General features: G+C 44.7%; 1 protein-coding gene across 1 annotated transcript in view; it reads right to left on the bottom strand.

Moving 5' to 3' along the window:
• The window catches only part of GNB5 (G protein subunit beta 5), a 33,838-nt gene extending 17,906 nt beyond the window's left edge, over nt 1-15,932 (bottom strand). The window contains exons 1-5 of the mRNA XM_083712846.1: nt 15,727-15,932; nt 9,243-9,379; nt 7,737-7,778; nt 6,741-6,817; nt 5,317-5,449 (exon numbers count right to left, since the gene is read on the bottom strand). Coding sequence (XP_083568972.1) covers nt 5,317-5,449; nt 6,741-6,817; nt 7,737-7,778; nt 9,243-9,379; nt 15,727-15,838 — 501 coding nt within the window. The 5' untranslated portion in view covers nt 15,839-15,932. The remainder of the gene's footprint in view (nt 1-5,316; nt 5,450-6,740; nt 6,818-7,736; nt 7,779-9,242; nt 9,380-15,726) is intronic.
• Between the last annotated feature and the right edge of the window lie 2,466 nt (nt 15,933-18,398).

The raw sequence follows: 18,398 nt of genomic DNA, 5'->3' as shown, positions 1-18,398 counted from the left end.
ACTGGGATGGTTTGGGGGCTGAAAGGAAAATACTTTCCCTCTGCCTGGCAATCAACATACAGTGGTACCTCGGGTTAAGAACTTAATTCGTTCTGGAGGTCCATTTTTAACCTGAAACTATTCTTAACCTGAGGCACCACTTTAGCCAATGGAGCCTCCTGCTGCCACTGCCATGCAATTTCTGTTCTCATCCTGAAGCAAAGTTCTTAACCCGAGGTACTATTTCTGGGTTAGCGGAATCTGTAACCTGAAGTGTCTGTAACCCGAGGTACCACTGTATTGGCAGGGTACTGAAAAAGGCACTGCGTAGCAAACAAGTCAGACAGGAATACCTGGGAAAGATGGTTCGATTCCTCTTGTTTTCAGCTGCAATAAAGGCTCCGTTCTATAAGCCACAGCGCAGGCAATAAATCATGTTCCATAGCATGCCCTAAACCAGTGTCTCCTAAACTCCCCCCTCTATAGATCCCTTGAAAATTGCTGAGGGTCTTGACAGACAATGATCTTCTGCCGGTTGTACAAATCGTAATACACACTGCTAGATATGTTTTTTTAATTGCCATTTTGATGGCAGCTTTCCTTTCCTATCTATTCTATTTTATTTTGATTTCCATCGAGTTTAAATTGTAATGCAACACAGTGCAATACATAAGAAACTGAAGCGTTTACATAATAAACTGCCTTCGTTATGTATACTGGCAGTTATTAATTGGTTGCCACCCTGAGAAGGTACAGGATACAGATTTATTAAATAAAGTAAATACCGTATTTTTCGGTCTATAAGATGCACCAGACCACAAGACGCACCTAGTTTTTGGAGGAGGAAAACAAGAAAAAAAAAATATTCTGAATCTCAGAAGCCAGAACAGCAAGAGGGATCGCTGCACAGTGAAAGCAGCAATCCCTCTTGCTGTTCTGGCTTCTGGGATAGCTGCGCAGCCTGCATTCGCTCCATAAGACGCACACACATTTCCCCTTACATTTTAGGAGGGGAAAAGTGAGTCTTATAGAGCAAAAAATACGGTAAATCTCTCTTCCATTTTATAAAGGGTGTCTGCCTAAATATGGATTCCCACCCCACATCCCACTCTGCCCGCGAGCAATATATAAGAATATGTGAGGTGCTATTTTAGTGTTTTTCGCTGCAAAATCAAGAACAGGCTTATGTCTCTCTTCAACAGCTGTTTAAGCTCTAGCTGCTGCTATTCTGGGATGCAAGAAGCTCAGGGTAAGCTATTATTTCCCATTCTGAGACTTCCAGTAATAAACCTGAGATGATGAGGAGTGTCTGTTGCCACAGAAACTGGAGTCAAAGATCCACCTGTGGTGCTTAAATTGTAGCCTTAAAAGGCAGGTGTCTGGTGTAATCACAGCAAATGCAGAGCCCAAATTAGACAGAGATGTAGACTTGGGGTGCTGTTTTCCCTGCTTATACCTGTGTGACACTAAAGCCTGCAACTTTTGGGTATTATGGGGACAGAACTCCCCAAACTGTATAGAAATTTATTCATGTATGCCACTACAGCAGCAGGAATGTTACTCGCCCAAAAATGGAAAGAAGAAGAAGTCTCAGCAAAAGAAAAATGGATACAAAAACTTACGGAATATGCAGAAATGGCCAAACTTACCGGAAAAGCAAGAAATCCAGATAACAAACTTTTTATGAAAGAATGGAAATGGTTTATGGAATATTTATAAATAAGCTGTAAACAGATAAGAGCATTGGCAGGGTTACTGTAATAACCTGCAGTTTTATAAGAATATATATTTAAAGCAGATGAATAAATGAGCAAATTAAGTTAATTTGGATATGCAGAAAATATTTTAAAATAAATTTAAGGAACCGCAGAAAGAGGGGGAAGGAAGTCAAGTTTTGAAATGTTAAAATGATTATAAAATTATTGAAATGTATAAAATTGAAAATCATAACTAAAATAAATAAAATAAAATAAAGCCTGCAACTTGAAATTTTTATGGCAATGCCAAGCCTAAGGGCATACGCAAAGGGTCAGGAAAAGTTGTAGTGGAAAACTAGCAGAAACAAAACAAAACACAGAGCTGCGATTAAAGCTTCCAAATGGGAAAGTGTGCCTTGCAATTTGCGAGAGGGGAGCCAGGGGTAAAAGGAAGTGGACCCCCCCCCCCCATCAGGAAGAATGAAATTGGTTCAGAAGGGCAACACTGACTCACATAAGTGGCCACTATGTTTCACTGTCTCTCTCAGAATGTCGCTGGAATGGCCATTGCTCTGATGGGAGCTTTGAATTAAGGCAGTGGTTTTCAACCAGGGTACAATGGCACCCTGGGGTGCCTTGAACGATGGTCAGGGGTGCCGCGGGCAACACTGGCCTCTGTCCCTCTTTCCTTCCTTCCCTCCTCTGATGCCCTCTTGCGTTTCTGCCTCCCAAAGGCTTGCGCAGCTGTTTATTGCAGGAGCCCCGGGCTATAAGTGCCGCAGGTGAACGAATGGTGCCTCTGGAAGGCACCCCTCTTTGGGGCAAGGAGTGGCAGCTCAGAGACCAAGGACGGCAGCCCGAAGGACTCTCAGGGAGAGGGGAGAGGAGAGGAGGCTGAGGGAACACTCCACCAGGGAGGGTGTTCGCAAAAGGGTGAGGGGCTGTCGGCTCTGCAGGCAAGGGGTGACATAACTGGGCTCCTGAGCCCCACAGGGGTGCCTCAGAAAGAATGGAGTTGGTCAAGGGAGTCTTAGGCTCAAAAAGGTTGAAAACCTCTGGATTACAGTGGTACCTCGGGTTAAGAAATTAATTCGTTCTGGAGGTCCTTTCTTAACCTGAAACTGTTATTAAGTAAGCTGAAGCACCACTTTAGCTAATGGGGCCTCCCGTTGCTGCTGCACCACCGGAGCACAATTTCTGTTCTCATCCTGAAGCAAAGTTCTTAACCCAAGATACTATTTCTGGGTTAGCGGAGTCTGTAACCTGAAGCGTATGTAACCTGAAGCATCTGTAACCCAAGGTACCACTGTATTTTATTTTATTTTATTTTAATCCTTGAGAAGGTTCTTCCACCAAAAGCTGAAGCTCATTTTTTTCTTTTTAGAAATCTATTTTTTCCTGTTTTAAAATCTGGATTTTCTCTTTGAGATTAGTTAGTTTGAGGAGGGGGGAGAGAATAGCATGCAGCTTCCTAGGACGTTATCAACCATTTAGGACAGTAGGCTTCAACCTTCCCAAAGATAGGATCTGCCTTCAATCTACACACGCATCCAAGGATCTCTTTTTTAACCATTCAGTTGCTAAAGGCAGCATGGGAGGGCAGTGGTCTTGGTTCGGAAGGAAAGGATTAAATCCCCACTTCTTGCACTGTGGTTCCAGTCCACATTGAGGGACCTGGAGCAGGGCTTTTGTGGAATTTCCTCCTTTTGGATACCCCCTAAACTTCTAGAGAAGGAGTTCCCAAACTGTGGTCCATGGACCTCCAGCAGTCTGCAGATTTCATTCAGGTATCCCAGAACCGGTCCAAGACATCTTGGCACCTGAGGCAGACCCCAAAATAGCACCCTCTCCCTGTCAGGGAAGTAAGGGTAAGGGGAGAGCTACATTAGGAACAAACATGGGAGGTGGAGAAAGACTGACATTGTCAGTCCCCCATGGATACTGCCACCTGAGGCAGTCACCTTGCCTCATGGATGGGCCGGCTCTGAGGTGATCTGTGTTTTATTATGTCTCATAAAGTTAATAGGATGACAGAATCAATAAATTTAATCTTGGTACTATTGCTGTTAATGATGGCAATGAGGCCCAGAAAGAACAAATGCCTCTTTCTTTCGTGTTATTTTTTAAATGAGTTATTAAGCCTTGAAAGGGGCAGAGAGAAACAGGAGCGAAGTTTAACACAAGAGGCACATCCGTCGCATTAAGTATTAACTTTGGTTTTCAATTGCATTTTTATTTATATGTTTATTTCTTATATCGTATTTTATTGTGCTACAATCTGAATTTTGTGCAAATTCAAATTGTAATACATTATATCAATGAAAGAAGCAATCAAAATACAATTAAAAAGCGCATCGCACCCAGCACAGTGCATTACAATTCATGCAACAGGAAGAAAAACAATTAAGTAGTCCACCAGCAATTTTCAAGTGGTATGTGGGGCAGGGGGCGTTTGGGAACCACTGCTCTACCCTGCGATCTTTAGTCGCTTGCTTAAAACTTCCTTATTCATTAAGTCTTTCCCTGTAGTGTGATTCAGCCGCATTGTGCTTACTCCTGAGGATGCTTTTGTATTTTATTTTGAAATCTTACAAGTCTACTCCACCCTGGTATTTTGTATGCTGAGCTGTCTCAAAATTCCTACAATTGAATAAATAATGTAATGTTTGTAAGATCCAAGGCCAATAGAGGAAACAGTCAATATTGTGCTCTGCCGATGTGGGAGACTATAATTCCCATCGCCTGTGACTGCTGGTCATGGTGCTCGTCTGTCTTCTTCAACATGAACTATTTCAGACTCTCACGGACCCCCTTCTTCCTCTTTCTTCGTATGCAAGGGAAACAGATAACATCGAAAGCTTCCACTTTGGGCTTTTTAATAAACCGCGGTTTCCTGTTAAGCCTAAGCTCAGCAAACTGGAATTTATTCTGACTCTACAGGTTCAGATCCTGGTTCTGTCAACTAACCAGTTCCTTTATTTGGAAATCACATGGCGAGGAGGGAAAGGAAGTCAATACATTGTGTTTACAAGAGTGAAGGCAGGGAGGATGCAACACAGCTCCCCAGGAGCAAAATAAAACCTTGCACCATCTCTAATGCACAGGTAAAGGTAAAGGGACCACTGACCATTAGGTCCAGTCATGGCCGACTCTGGGGTTGTGGCACTCATCTCGCTTTATTGACCGAGGGAGCCGATGTACAGCTTCTGGGTCATGTGGCAGCATGAGTAAGCCTCTTCTGGCGAACCAGAGCAGCGCATGGAAACGCCGTTTACCTTCCCGCCAGAGCGATACCTATTTATCTACTTGCACTTTGACATGCTTTCGAACTGCTAGGTTGGCAGGAGCAGGGACCGAGCAACAGGAGCTCACTCCGTCGCCGGGGATTCAAACCGGCCATCTTCTGATCGGCAAGCCCTAGGCTCTGTGGTTTAACCCACAGCACCACCCGCATCCCACATGCACAGGTACGTCACTATAAATCTGTACTCAGCTGTCTACAACCAGCGTTTGCAAAGCTAAGCAGGGTCCAGTATGGTTTCCAATTGGATGAGGCACTGCATGTTGGGATTCCTGCATTACACGGGGTTAGACTAGATGGCCCTCGACAACTATGATTCTAATACTGGAGTGTACTTGCCTGCATATCCGAATTTGTGAAGCTGCAAGCCGACAGGTAATTGGTGTGCATGGCAACTGATTTCTTCTTGGCCGCCATATTCTCATTTTTTTCAAATGTCAGCGGATACACAGAACACTTGTTGTCCAAACCCCTAGAGTTTTTTTTTAAAAATGGTAAGAGAAAAAGATATCACTTGAGCACTGGCTGTTGGCAAGTTTTGCTTCCGGCTGTCCAGTTTCCATTTTGCTGTGGGTTTGCCTGTGGAACTCAGACCCACAGGGAAAGGCCCTGTTCCCACTCACTGGCTACTGCCTAAGGAGGCAGTGGAGCTGGAAAAAAGGAATAATGAGAACATGTGGCCTAAAGAAAGGCTTGAGGAGGTGGAAGGGAAGTCTGAAGTGAAGAAAAATCTACTCCCTACGAGATGACTAGGAACATTTTTTACCCTATTTGTCCAATACACCATCTAGAAGGTCACAAATCCCCCACCCTTGCCTTTGGGAGTGACTTCATCCCCCTCCCCACAGACATATATCTTCAGGTGATACTTCTTGCTCTGCGGTGGCACCTGTTTCCGTGGCGTTCCCTTCCTACCCTAGACAGATCTGCCAGTTCCACTCCTTTAGGAGAACTTAAGGAGTCAGTAAAACCATGATCTCCCCAGATATACTGTGATCTATGGATTTCTCTCACTACCAAAATGCTACTTTCGAATTCTTGCTTCTTCTTCTTTTTGTAATTTCTAAAAAAAATTCTAACTGCGGCTTTATAGTGGGATTGGTTTCACATCATTTTTTTATCAAAAGCTGCTTTTTTGGACACACAAGGGAAAGGTTTGGTTGTGTGTGTTTTTGTCTGTTTGCTTGCATTTGGGCACCTCTGAAGTTATCGTAAACTATTTTTTCATCGTGTTTCCCAAGATCAAGGAGCAGATTTTCATCTATCTTTGGATATGACCGGAAGCCATTTTGAATCAAGATGCTGGACTGAACCTTTTGAAACTGTAGTGATTTTTTGGGCCTCTTAGAATTTCCAAGGAGCACTGGGTACAAGCACATAAAAGTCGGTCAATTATATTGTGAAGATCTCCCTGCACTTCCGTAGCAGGTTTGCTTTTTCCTGGTCTAAGGCAGGAATTCAGTTATTTTATTTACCTATTAAGGCAATCTATTATTTATTTATGAAAACAATTCTCTCCTGCCTTATCTTCGAAAGAATCTCAAAGCAGCTAACAAAACACACACTAAACACAATAAAACAAATCCAGCAGTCATCAAAATATACACAACCTAAGTCAGCATCAAAGTTATTGAGTTGGCCAAAAGCTTTACTAAAAAAGCCCATGCTGTCATCAGGTGCTTTAAGCCTGGAGGGAAGGAAACAGCTCCCTTGGCTCAATGCGACAATGAAAAAATGGCTTTAATCAGGAGGCTCCCACTTACCCACAAGCAATGGCACACCCTGAAGGGGCATAAGCGCATGCCATCACCCAGGTGCAAGGCATCGTCACCGCATGTTCCTGAAACACAAATCATCTCTTGAATCTTAAGGGTCAATTTGCAAATCCTTTCTATATCACTAAATGACAGTAAAGCAGGATTCTCTTATACAGTCATACATTGGGATAAATATGCTTCAGGATCAGTATTTTTGGGTTGCGTTCCGCGGCGACCTGGAAGTAACGGAGCACGTTACTTCCGGGTTTCGCCACTCACGCATGCGCAGACGATTAAAATGACGTCACACGCATGCGCAGAAGCGGCGAAACACGACCCGTGCATGCGCAGGCGCGTCTTATGTTCTATTCAGGATGCGAATGGGGCTCTGGAACGGATCCCGTTCACATCCTGAGGTACCGCTGTACTGATTTTAAAAGATGGGAAGTGACTAGAAGTGTGTGATGTTTGTAACACGAGAGGAACTTATCAACAACAGGCCTTGTTCCATCAGAGTTTTGGACCCTCTAGCACAGGCACGTCCAACTCCAAAGAGATTGTGACCTACTCACATTATAAAAATACTAGCTGTGATCTACCCATTGTTATTGACAGGCAAAGTTGTTGAGCTTTTTCAGGGTAGGCAAAGCTTTTTTTGGGGTGGTCACTAAGCATCTCGTGATCTACCGCGATCTACCAAAGACGTTTGGTGATCTACCGGTAGATCACAATCAAGCTGTTGGACATGCCTGCTCTAGCAGAATGGGAATGTGGGAATGTTTGTCCCACACTTGGCTCAGCTTCACATTGAAATGAACCAACTTATTTTTTTAAAAAAATACCCCCAAACTGGCTGGCTATCACCAAGGCCAACCAGAATTTGCAGGTCTTCAACATGGAATGGAAGACAAAGGGACAAAGACCCTTCTATTGCCCTCCCACATTCATCAAACACATCCATTCTTTAGGCCTCAAGGGAAATCAAAAACGCAAGGAACTTACCTTATTGGTAGTGAAGGCATCCCAAACAATCACCTTCCCATCCTATGAAAAGCACAGAGGGATTATAAATTTCTCGAACAAGGAGAAATATTTTGAAGTCTTACTGCAGTTCTCTCTGTTCATGTTCCTGCCTAAAATCGAAAGGTTTGTGCAGGAGGGATGAAATGGTGGTAAAAATCCCTTCAATGCAACATCAGGTCTTCTAGGCCTAAAGTATGGGTAGCCCACATTTTGTGGGACTTCCAACTCCCATCAGCCCCAGCCAGCAAGGTTGATGGTCAGATGAATCAAAAACAACTGGAGGACACAGCACTGGTTACCCTCAGTCTATTCTAAACCAGGCCCTTGGCTGGTTACCACCAAGGCCCTATGCTAAACTAGACTCACAACTGAAGTCAGCCTGGAAAGATGGCACTAGACTTCAGCCTGGAGATGCTATCAATCACACATCTCTCCACCTCTTCCATTGGGTGGGGTCCTTTACATGAAAACCTTTGCCCTGAGAAAAAAACTTCGCCCTTTCGATTATTTTTAGCAGAGGAAACAGATGTAAAATTGTTAACCAATTCAGGAAGAGAGCAGGAAACTTTGTCCCCGCTCTGAATTTTGTCTTCACGATACCTTCACGTACCCTGTGTGATCCTGCAACACCATGACACCACATTCAAAATACAAGCCCAACAGTTCCAGGAACAAACAGGAAGATGCGACCAGTGTTTACAAAATTGCCTCAGAGCAGTTAGTCAAGAAGGTTTGTGAGCTGGCATGAAAGAAAGCTAGTTACTATCGATTTGTTATCAGCAAAATGAAACAGAATTGTTGTAACTCAAAATAGGGAAAAAAGAAGAGTTTTGAAAAATAAGTGCATTATGCCCTCTGAATAGACGCAAACGCTTGCATTCATGCCATTTCTGCATTTGCTGAAAACATGACGATTTCGTTGAGGTCTTTGCTGGCCGTCCTTACCATTTGGCTATTTTCAACTACACACTGTTGATTATTACATATGCAAAAGCAGTATATAAGTATTTTGATAAATAAATTAGGGTACGAAAGAGGCTTTTTACCTGCCATTATTATAGCCTTTGGCCTCTGCAGAATGACAGAAAACCCTGTCTCTGTCTTGAGGGAAATAAGTAGGAAGATTATGCCAAGAGAGAAGTTAAATGAGAGACGATGGGGAACAGGGTGGGATGTTTTTATGTCCAACAAATAAGGACCCAGATAATCAAATCTTAGCTTGCTGGTTTGAGGCACTATTTATATAGTCCAAAGCACTCTAAATGTCATGAAAACTAGTGGAAGTTATGAAAGAGTTAAACATTGCCTCAGAGGATGGCAAGCTATTACTGGTTAGTGCAGACAACACTGTAGAATAAGTATCTGGAAGAAGGCAATGCCCTACATTTCTAAATAAACACACAATCTCATCAAACGTTCTTTCCAGTTAGATTGTTCCTCAGCATAGTAACAAACCCTCAAGACAATGACATCATCTCTCTTTACCTGGGAAGAGCTGACAATTCTTCTTTTATCTTTGCACCAGTCCATGCAGAGGACTTTATTGCCATGGCCTTTCAGCGTCCTTCTTGTCTTCATCACAAACTGACCCAAGGCCTCCACACGCTCTGCCACCTGATGAACTGCAGGGAATTCAAGACAGAGAGTCACTGTGTGCTTTGGCAATGCATGCAAAGATCCAAGATGATGCTCCCATGTTAAGGGAAAGGTTGTCAACAGGCCTAAAGCCTCAACTGTTGTGGTCAAGGGGCCTCAGGGGTGTGGAATTGTTGCAGAGAATGAAATAGAAATGATTTTATGGCACACTAATAAAGGGGTGGGGACACGGGTGGCGCTGTGGGTTAAACCACTGAGCTTGCCGATCAGAGATTTGCATGGTGGGCAATGAAACAACTGTGTATCTTGCGCTGCCCCTTAAATAATGAGGCAAGAGAAAGATTTTTAGCACCTATAATGACAAGGTTCCCTGGCCAGAACCCCTCTGACCTGATTTTATATCTCCTCGCAGACACAGATAAGTATGTGACCTGGTGTGTAGCACTCTTTGCAACTGCCGCTAGGAAAATTAGAGCAAATTATATAGCCAAGGTAGCCACCAACTGTAAAGGAGATGAATTTATTTGACCCTATTTACATCAAGCTATTCCTGCCAACCTAGCAGTTCGAAAGCAAGTCAAAGTGCAAATAGATAAATAGGTACCACTCTGTCAGGAAGGTAAACGGCATTTCCGTGCGCTGCTCTGGTTCACCAGAAGCGGCTTAGTCATGCTGGCCACATGACCCGGAAGCTATATGCCGGCTCCCTCGGCCAATAAAGCGAGATGAGTGCCACAACCCCAAAGTCAGCCACAACAGGACCTAATGGTCAGGGGTCCCTTTACCTTTACCTTACATCAAGCTATATTCAATCTTTATCACCAAACTCTGAATATAATTGCACACTGTATCAATTAACATTTTCTTTTAATATATTAGTGGCCATGTGATAATTTTAGCTTATAAATTGTATTGTTTAATGTCTTAATTTGTATATTAAGGTACTTTTATAGCTCTGTTTAGAGTAGGTAATGTCTTGATAATATATCAAGTATCAATCCAGTATATTTTCTTTTATTTGTTGAATGATTCTGTGTACATTGCTGCAGCCTTTGGCTATGTGCAATAAAACTGACTGACTGACTGACTGAAACTGTGACCCACTTGTTCTCCATTGGATCTGGAGTGTGATGGGGCAGGTAAAAAGACTTGGGGAAGAGGGGCTTCCATGGAGGAGGCAGCTGTGGCTGCTTCATCTCCCCCTTTTACTACAGAATTTAAAGTTGCAGCACAAACCTCTGGCTTACAACTTTAGCAAAGTGTGCATGCCTAAAGTTCAAGGCAGGCCTCTGCTTTCTACTGGTGGAACACAATGGTCCCAAATACTGTTTGGGCACCAACTGTTATTTCCTGAACTGGCAGGGCTGTCATTTTATTTTATTTTTGGACAGGACTCCTGGACTCACTAATGATAGGCAATGCTTTATATATGACTTATTTGGCTGCAGCTCAAACAACCCTTTCCTCCCTCTTTTTAAAGTTACTCATTGATTTATTATCCTTTCAGTCATCATCCTAAAAGGAAAGCACTCAGTTGCATCTCCCCGAAAGAAGGAAAGACTGCAAAAACTGAGACGAACATCCCCGCATAGCAAAAGCCACAGCCAAAGACCACCGTTGGACCATTTTCTAACTATAAAGCCTTAGAACCTATTAGAAGCCCATATTCAGTGATTCTCAAGTAGCATTTAGTGGTTCCCATATCTAGTGCCTCCTATACCTGTTTTGTTATTAACATACTTCTACACAATCATCTCAAGGTGATGTACAAGAAAAAAAGCAGTTAAAAACACAAAGAAGTGATCCATTTTAAAAAATTGAACGATACAAAATAGACACTGGTGGCAAAGACACACCTTTGCAACTGGTAAGACCTACCAGAAGAAAAATGTCATCAATTTAAATCCTAGGATTCAGGATCTGAGGGTCTAATAGTTATTTCCTATTTCCTTTATTTCACTAAATTCATAAATGATGGTTTTAAAAAATCAAAACAGTTTACAAAAAGATAAAACAATAAAATTGTGATTTATTTATTTTTACAACCATACTTAAAAACAAGCAAAAGTTTAAATACTAAAACAAACTACCTCGACTTTCTTAGCATCAGGGTAGGCTTGCCTGAAGAAGAATGTTATTAGCAGGAGCCTAAAAGAGTACAAGGGATGCGGGTGGCGCTATGGGTTAAACCACAGAGCCTAGGGCTTGCCGATCAGAAGGTTGGCGGTTCAAATCCCTGTGATGGGGTGAGCTCTCGTTGCTCAGTCCCAGCTCCTGCCAACCTAGCAGTTCGAAAGCACATCAAAGTGCAAGTAGATAAATAGGTACCACTCCAGCGGGAAGGTAAATGGCGTTTCTGTACGCTGCTCTGGTTCACCAGAAGTGGCTTAGTCATGCTGGCCACATGACCCGGAAGCTGAACGCCGGTTCCCTCGGCCAGTAAAGCGAGATGAGCACTGCAACCCCAGAGTCGGTCACGACTGGACCTAATGGTCAGGGGTCCCTTTACCTTTAAAAGAGTACAGTGAAGGCACCTGCTTGATCTCAATAGGCAAGGAGTTCCAAAGTGTAGGTGCTGCCTCATTATACAATGGGGCTCTTGCAACAATGGAACGGGCACCTGCAGCAGTGCCAATTCTGTCGTTTGAAGCAGTCGAGTGGGCACATGTGGGGATAGACAAACTGGTCCCAAGTTGTTATTAGTCATACTTTGAACCTCGCCTGGTAGCAAATTGTTAACCAGTACAGATATGTTCTAAATCTCTGACGTTTATGAGAAACCCAGGCAACTATTTTTCTTGCAAGCAGATTTTCTGGTAGAACAGAGAGGGGAGCTTGTGGCTTCCTAGATGTTATGGGACTACAACTCCCATCATCCCTGTCTACTGGCTATGCTTCAAGTCAGACAGTGAAGCTTTAAGGCTCTAGTTATCCACAAGAGAGCAGAGCCTGGAAACGGGAGTCTGAGCTCAGGTGCCCAAAGGCTTATCCACACTTACCTTTCCAGGCAAGGTCCACACTTTAAAGCTTGGACACTGAGCCTTTTTCTTTTTGCTGCAGAGCTTTTCCCTCGAAAACCTGCTCTTTAAAGCCCAATTGGAGCAAACTGCAATCCGAATGGACTTTTGCTCCAATTGAGCGCTAAAGAGCTGGGTTTTTGCAGGGAAAGCTTTGGGGGCATTAAACCCCAAAACACTCAGACTTGTGTCTGGAAAGGTCAGGGCAATAGATAAATGGGAATAATCCCTAAGATTATGTCGCTCTCCATGGTCCTGCATCTCCTGATCTAGCCTTGTTGCCTTCCCTCTGACGCATCATGACACATTCCTTAGCATTTTGATTGATTGTTTTTATTGACAGTTCTTTTGCTTTATTGGATTCTAGCCTTGATTTTAATGAGTTGTTGTTGTTTGCTTAGTAAACCATTTTAGAGGGGTTGTTTGTTTTGGGGTTTTTTTTTTGGTATATTAAGCAACCTCCAAATTGATTAAATAAAGAAATAATGGTTAACAGGAAAGTATGTTTAAAGCTCACATGCTCACAAATTTATTGACAGACGCACAAATTATGATACCTAGGAAGTGGAAGGGCAAGCAGAATATAAAGTGGAAGAATGGTATAAAGAGGTGTGGGAGATAGCTATTAATGATAAATTAACATTATGGTAAGATGGGGAATTATTTTGAGGAGATATGGAGGGTGTTTGTAGAATTTGTACTGTTAAAATGGAAAGGGGTCAAACCATCGTAAGAGGTGCTGAGATTCTGGAAGGTTGGATAGTTACAATGGAATGGTCTCGGGGGTGGGGTGCACATTTTTATTCTTATTTATGTACAATTATTACTTTGTCAAAATAAAAAACAGTAATTAAAAAGGGGGGAAGCCTTCATTTCATCTGAACAACAACAACATAGTAATAAAATACTTGCGGCTGTAGCCCTATACACACTTAAAGGTAAAGGTAAAAGGACACCTGTTAGGTCCAGTCGCAGACGACTCTGGGGCTGCAGCACTCATCTCACTTTACTGGCCAAGGGAGCCAGCGTTTGTCCGCAGACAGCTTCCGGGTCTTGTGGCCAGCATGACTAAGCTGCTTCTGGTGAACCAGAGCAGCGCATGGAAACGCCGTTTACCTTCCCACTGGAGCGGTACCTATTTATCTACTTGCACTTTGACATGCTTTTGAATTGCTAGGTTGGCAGGAGCAGGGACCGAGCAACGGGAGCTCACCCCGTTGCGGGGATTCGAACTGCCGACCTTCTAATCGGCAAGCCCTAGGCTCAGTGGTTTAACCCACAGTGCCACCTGCATCTTACTTGGGAGTAAAGCCCATTTGACTCAATAGGATTGAATATTTATATTGACACTTTAAGGACGTAAGAACAGCGTCCTGCTTCCACAAAGGCTGAACAGATGCCCCAAGAAAGTCTGAAAGCAGGAATGAGTTGGTCACCATGTACACCCCAACTTTGGCTGCCCATTTGCAAACAGGGGGGAACTGTTCTGGATCCCATGCACACAAACATGCAGCCTCCCTCTTGGCCCCCTCCCCACCAATGACACTTAAAAATGTAATTTGGGTGTCCCCACCCTGCAAGCCTCTTTGGGCATGTGCAGCAGGCAGGGGCTAATCTTACAGAAGAGTAGAAAAGAGAGGGGGGAGACGGAAATAGCCTTTTTCCTCCAGCTGCAATTTCTAGGAAGATCAAACCCCACCTCACCCCATAACAATCAGTCAGACTTGAAAAAAGTCTTTCATTGGCTCCAATAGAAAGCTTTTTCAAGTCTAGCAGCAACATGAGAGGGGCATGAGAGGGACACAGAGCCAGTAGCAATGGGGTCTTTAAAAATATATATAGATTAAAGATTTTCAAGAAATACAAAGGAACGTGCACTGTCTCTTTTTTGTTGTTGAGATTATAAAGTCTTTTGGTTACGTTCAGCATAGGACAACATGCAATTAGGTTTGAAAAAAGTATTATATCGTCTACAATACAAGATTTATTATTAAATGAATTGTGGTGTTGGTAGGATCTGGGGGCAGATGGATTACCGCTGGGTAAGGGAGAAGCTGCTTTCAAGCCTAATTTCAGCAGGTGGGGTGAAGGGAATGGGACCCAGCAGGCTCTTGCAGGTGTAAGCACACCTGTGAGTGTTGTGCTGGCATCCCCACGCAAATCTAAAAAACAGATGGCAGGGATGGTGATCCTGTGACCCTACAGATGCTGGACTACAACTCCCATCAGCCCCAGCCAGCATGCCCCCCACAGAGCCATGGATTATGGGAGTTGTGATTTAGCAACATCTGGAGGGCCGCAGGTTCCCAAAGCACAGCTCTGAAGGCTGTTATTTCTCTCAGCAAATTTAAAAGTTTCCCTGCCTTCCCAAATAGCAACTCCCCCTCCATCTTCCAGCCCTCTAAAGCAGCCTTTGCCAACCTTCCGCCCTCCAGATGTTTTGGCATGTAGATCCCATCAGCCCCAGGCACCACAGCTAACGGGTTGGCAAAGGGCTGCTCTAAAGAGCTCTGGAAACAAGCAAGGCTGGGGAATCCTCTCCTTTGTCAGGAAGTCAATCTACCATCCTGTTTGCAATGTTTGCAGACAGCAGCAGATGGATTTAATCAAGCAGGGCTTTTAAGACAGCAGAGGGGGAAACTGAGTGGATTTTCTTCCTTCTTTTTTTAATGCAACGGTTAAATAAAAGGCAGGTGCCCTGCGGCTTGCCCCTGCCCCTGTTTTTCAGTGGGTCGCCTTAAATACTCTCCCCCGGCCTGGATCTGGCTACCATTATTACAGGAATCGAGCATCAAGCTCAGCCTTGCGTGCACATCCGCCTCTTGCATTCCCTGGCATGTTTACATCTCACCAAGCACCCCCACCCCCCACGAATAAGCACATATCTGCTTCTGAGGATCAGGCATCCAGCGACGACAGGGGATATTCCATTCCTCCTGCCTCGATAAATAAATAGCTTTTATTTATAGCCCCCGCCCCACTTTATTTTCAGGCTTTCAGATGCAAAGGCAGCAGCTAGCTAGCTAGCAATGCTGCTGGATGATGATGCAAAGGGCGATTTCCTTGCTGCCACGCTCGGAAAAACCACAACACGGGGAGGGGCAGGAGATGGATGCGGAGGGAGGGGGAGGCAGGATCCCCGGATCCCCACCCCCGATCTCCCATCGAACAAGCCCAGCACCCCACCCCACCCCCCAGGATCCTTGGGCCCCCCCACCCCCCATAATTGCTCCTATGATGCGCAGCATCTTCTTGCGTCTCTCCCTCTCCTGCCATCTCTGCTTCGGATGGAGGACAGCCTCTCCAATGCAGCCCAGCGCCCCCTCCCGCCACCCCCTTCCCGGCCCCCGACTCACGCTCCACGTCGTGCAGCTTGGCCCTCTCCTCCTCCAGCTTGCCCTTGAGGCTCTCGGCCTCGGTCTTCAGCGACGCCAGGGTCTCGTTCTCCTTCAGCCCCTCGGTTGCCATCTTTGCAAGGAGGAGAGGGGGAAAGAGACAGTGAGGCGGGAGGAGGAGGAGGAGGAGGAGGAGCAGCAGAAGCAACAGCTCCGGATCCGCCCAGCGAGCTGGGAAGAGGGAGGCCCCGCCCTCCTCGACGCTGATTGGCGCGCCGGAGGCAAGGCGGACGCTTGTCCCACTCGGGCTAGGCAGGGCCGGCCGGGCGGAGGCATCTTCTCCCTGCACGTTAAGCGGGAGGGGACCGGGCAGCGTGGGAACTTGGTTGGTTTGAGCATCATATGAGCAATTATGCAGGCTGTGGCATACCTGCCCCCCTCCCCATAATTGCTCATTTGATGGGGCACATGCACACTGTTAAGTTGTGGGTGAACATAGCAGACGCAGCAATTCTTCAAACAGCTCTTGTTTATTCACAGGCCAGAACAGAACTGAACTGAAAGGTTCAGCCAGCCTGCTTATATAGAGGTCCACTACAATGCAACAGTAACCACTTTCTGTAACTATCCAATCAGTGAATGTCACCTTCAATCCCTTATTTGCATATGTGGACCTGAGTGAAAACTATCTACAGTATCCCCCTGCTGGCCCAGGGTGAGAACTTCAGTACATAACACACACTATTTGAATGGCACTGCCCATTAACTTTGGGGGGCCTAGCACCCTTAAATATTTAACCGGGGGGCCCAAGGCCCCTTGGTGACTAGGAGCTGGCTCCTATGCATGGAATCATAGATTTGGAAGGGATCATCTGGTCCCATGGTTCCCAATGTGGGGCACAATCCCCATGTGGGGGCGATTTGATTTATAGGGGGGGGCAATTCAAGAATTTCCTCAATTCAACATTTCCTCATAGAGTAGCTCCATCCCTTAATTGTTTTGATTGCTCTTTCCTGCAACTTTTCCAACTCTGCAATGTCCCTCTTGAAGTGATACACAAGGTGATGTACAAGAAAAATAGCAAAAGTTAAAAACACCAAGAAATGATCCATTTAAAAAAATAATACAAAATAGACACTGGTGGCAAAGCCACACCTTTGCAGCTGGTAAAGCCTGCCAGAAGAAAAATGTCTCCAGTTTAAATCCTGGGATTCAGGATCTGAGAGTCTAATAGTTATTTCCTATTTTCTTTATTTTATATAAGTTATAAATGATGGTTAAAAAAAAATAAAAACAGTTTACAAAAAGATAAAACAATAAAATCAAGATTTTTTTTTTACAACCATACTTATTGAATTGATACTCTGATTTGTTTTTATTCGGTTTATGTGGTTGTTTTTTTTCCTCTCTTTCTCGTTGCATTTTATTTTTGTAAAGCACTTTGGGACATTCTGTTGCAGGAAGCAATTAATTAACTCATAACGGCATATGTCTACTTGGAAACTTCCAGTGGGACTGAGTCCCAAGGAAACATATGCTCTATCCGATAAATTTGCAGTTTACAGTCATACCTCAGGTTACAGACGCTTCAGGTTATGTATTTTCAGGTTGCGCACTGCACCAAATCCAGCTTGCAGGGCTGGGGTACTTGAGCTTGCAGGGCTGGGGGCACGCTCCGCTCCGAAGGCTTGCGAATAGCTGCCTGAAGCCCGGGGAGCGCAGCGGGTTGGTGCTGCGCTCCCCGAGCTTCAGGCTGCAGGCTGCTATCCGCAAGCCTTTGGAGCGTGGGGGGAACTCCCACTGTGCTCTGAAGGCTTGCAGATAGCTGCCTGAGCAGCCCTGCAAGCTCAAGTACCGGAACGGGTTACTTCTGGGTTTCAGCGCTTGCGCATGTGAAGAAGCACTAAATCACGGTTTGTGCATAAGCGCCGAATCATGACCCGCACATGTGCAGACGCTGCACTGCGGGTTGTGAACATGCCTCCCGCACGGATCACGTTCACAACCCAAGCGTCCACTGTATCTTATATAATTCCCCCCTTCCATTTTTTTAACCCAATGTTGTACCACTTCCTCCCCGCACTCACACATTTCCCCCCCCCAAAAAAAAATCAGTATGCAGCATAGGTTCGTTGCAGACCATTTTAAAAACCCAGTGAAATAGAAACAACTACACACATACCATTTCCACACATAGTGAGCAGTAGCTGAGTTTTTCCGATTTGCGGTATATCTCCCTGAGGGCTCTGTCTTTGGAACAATTGTCGCATGGGCCAAACACATTGGCCAAAAAGGTCTGGTCACACATCTTTGCTGGGAGTTGGAACTGAAAGAGACAAGATGGGGGTGGAACAGGTAGGTACTTGAGAATGAGGCAGGAAGCATTTCACCAGGGCTGGCCCAGCCCACGTTTGTACACAACACACATTTAAAGCACAGGGCTTCCCTCCACCCCAAAGACGCCTGGGAACTTCAGTTTACTCCTCACAGAACTACAATTCCCAGCACCCTTCCATACTGCTCAACAACCCTGATTTAAGTGGGACATCAGAGAATTACAGAAGCCATCTCAGCTTCTGAATTGATCCTGGAATGTTCCTCTTTTTGGTCCACCCGACCCAAAGGTGCTTATTTTTTGGTGGGGGGGGGGAATAAATCAGACGGAAATTCCCAGGTGTCAAAACAGGTTATT

Source organism: Podarcis gaigeae, assembly GCF_964106915.1.
Source record: "Podarcis gaigeae genome assembly, chromosome: 14".
Classification (NCBI taxonomy): Eukaryota; Metazoa; Chordata; class Lepidosauria; order Squamata; family Lacertidae; genus Podarcis; species Podarcis gaigeae.
The sequence above is the reverse complement of the archived record's forward strand: the minus strand, read 5'-3'. Positions and strand labels throughout refer to the sequence as shown.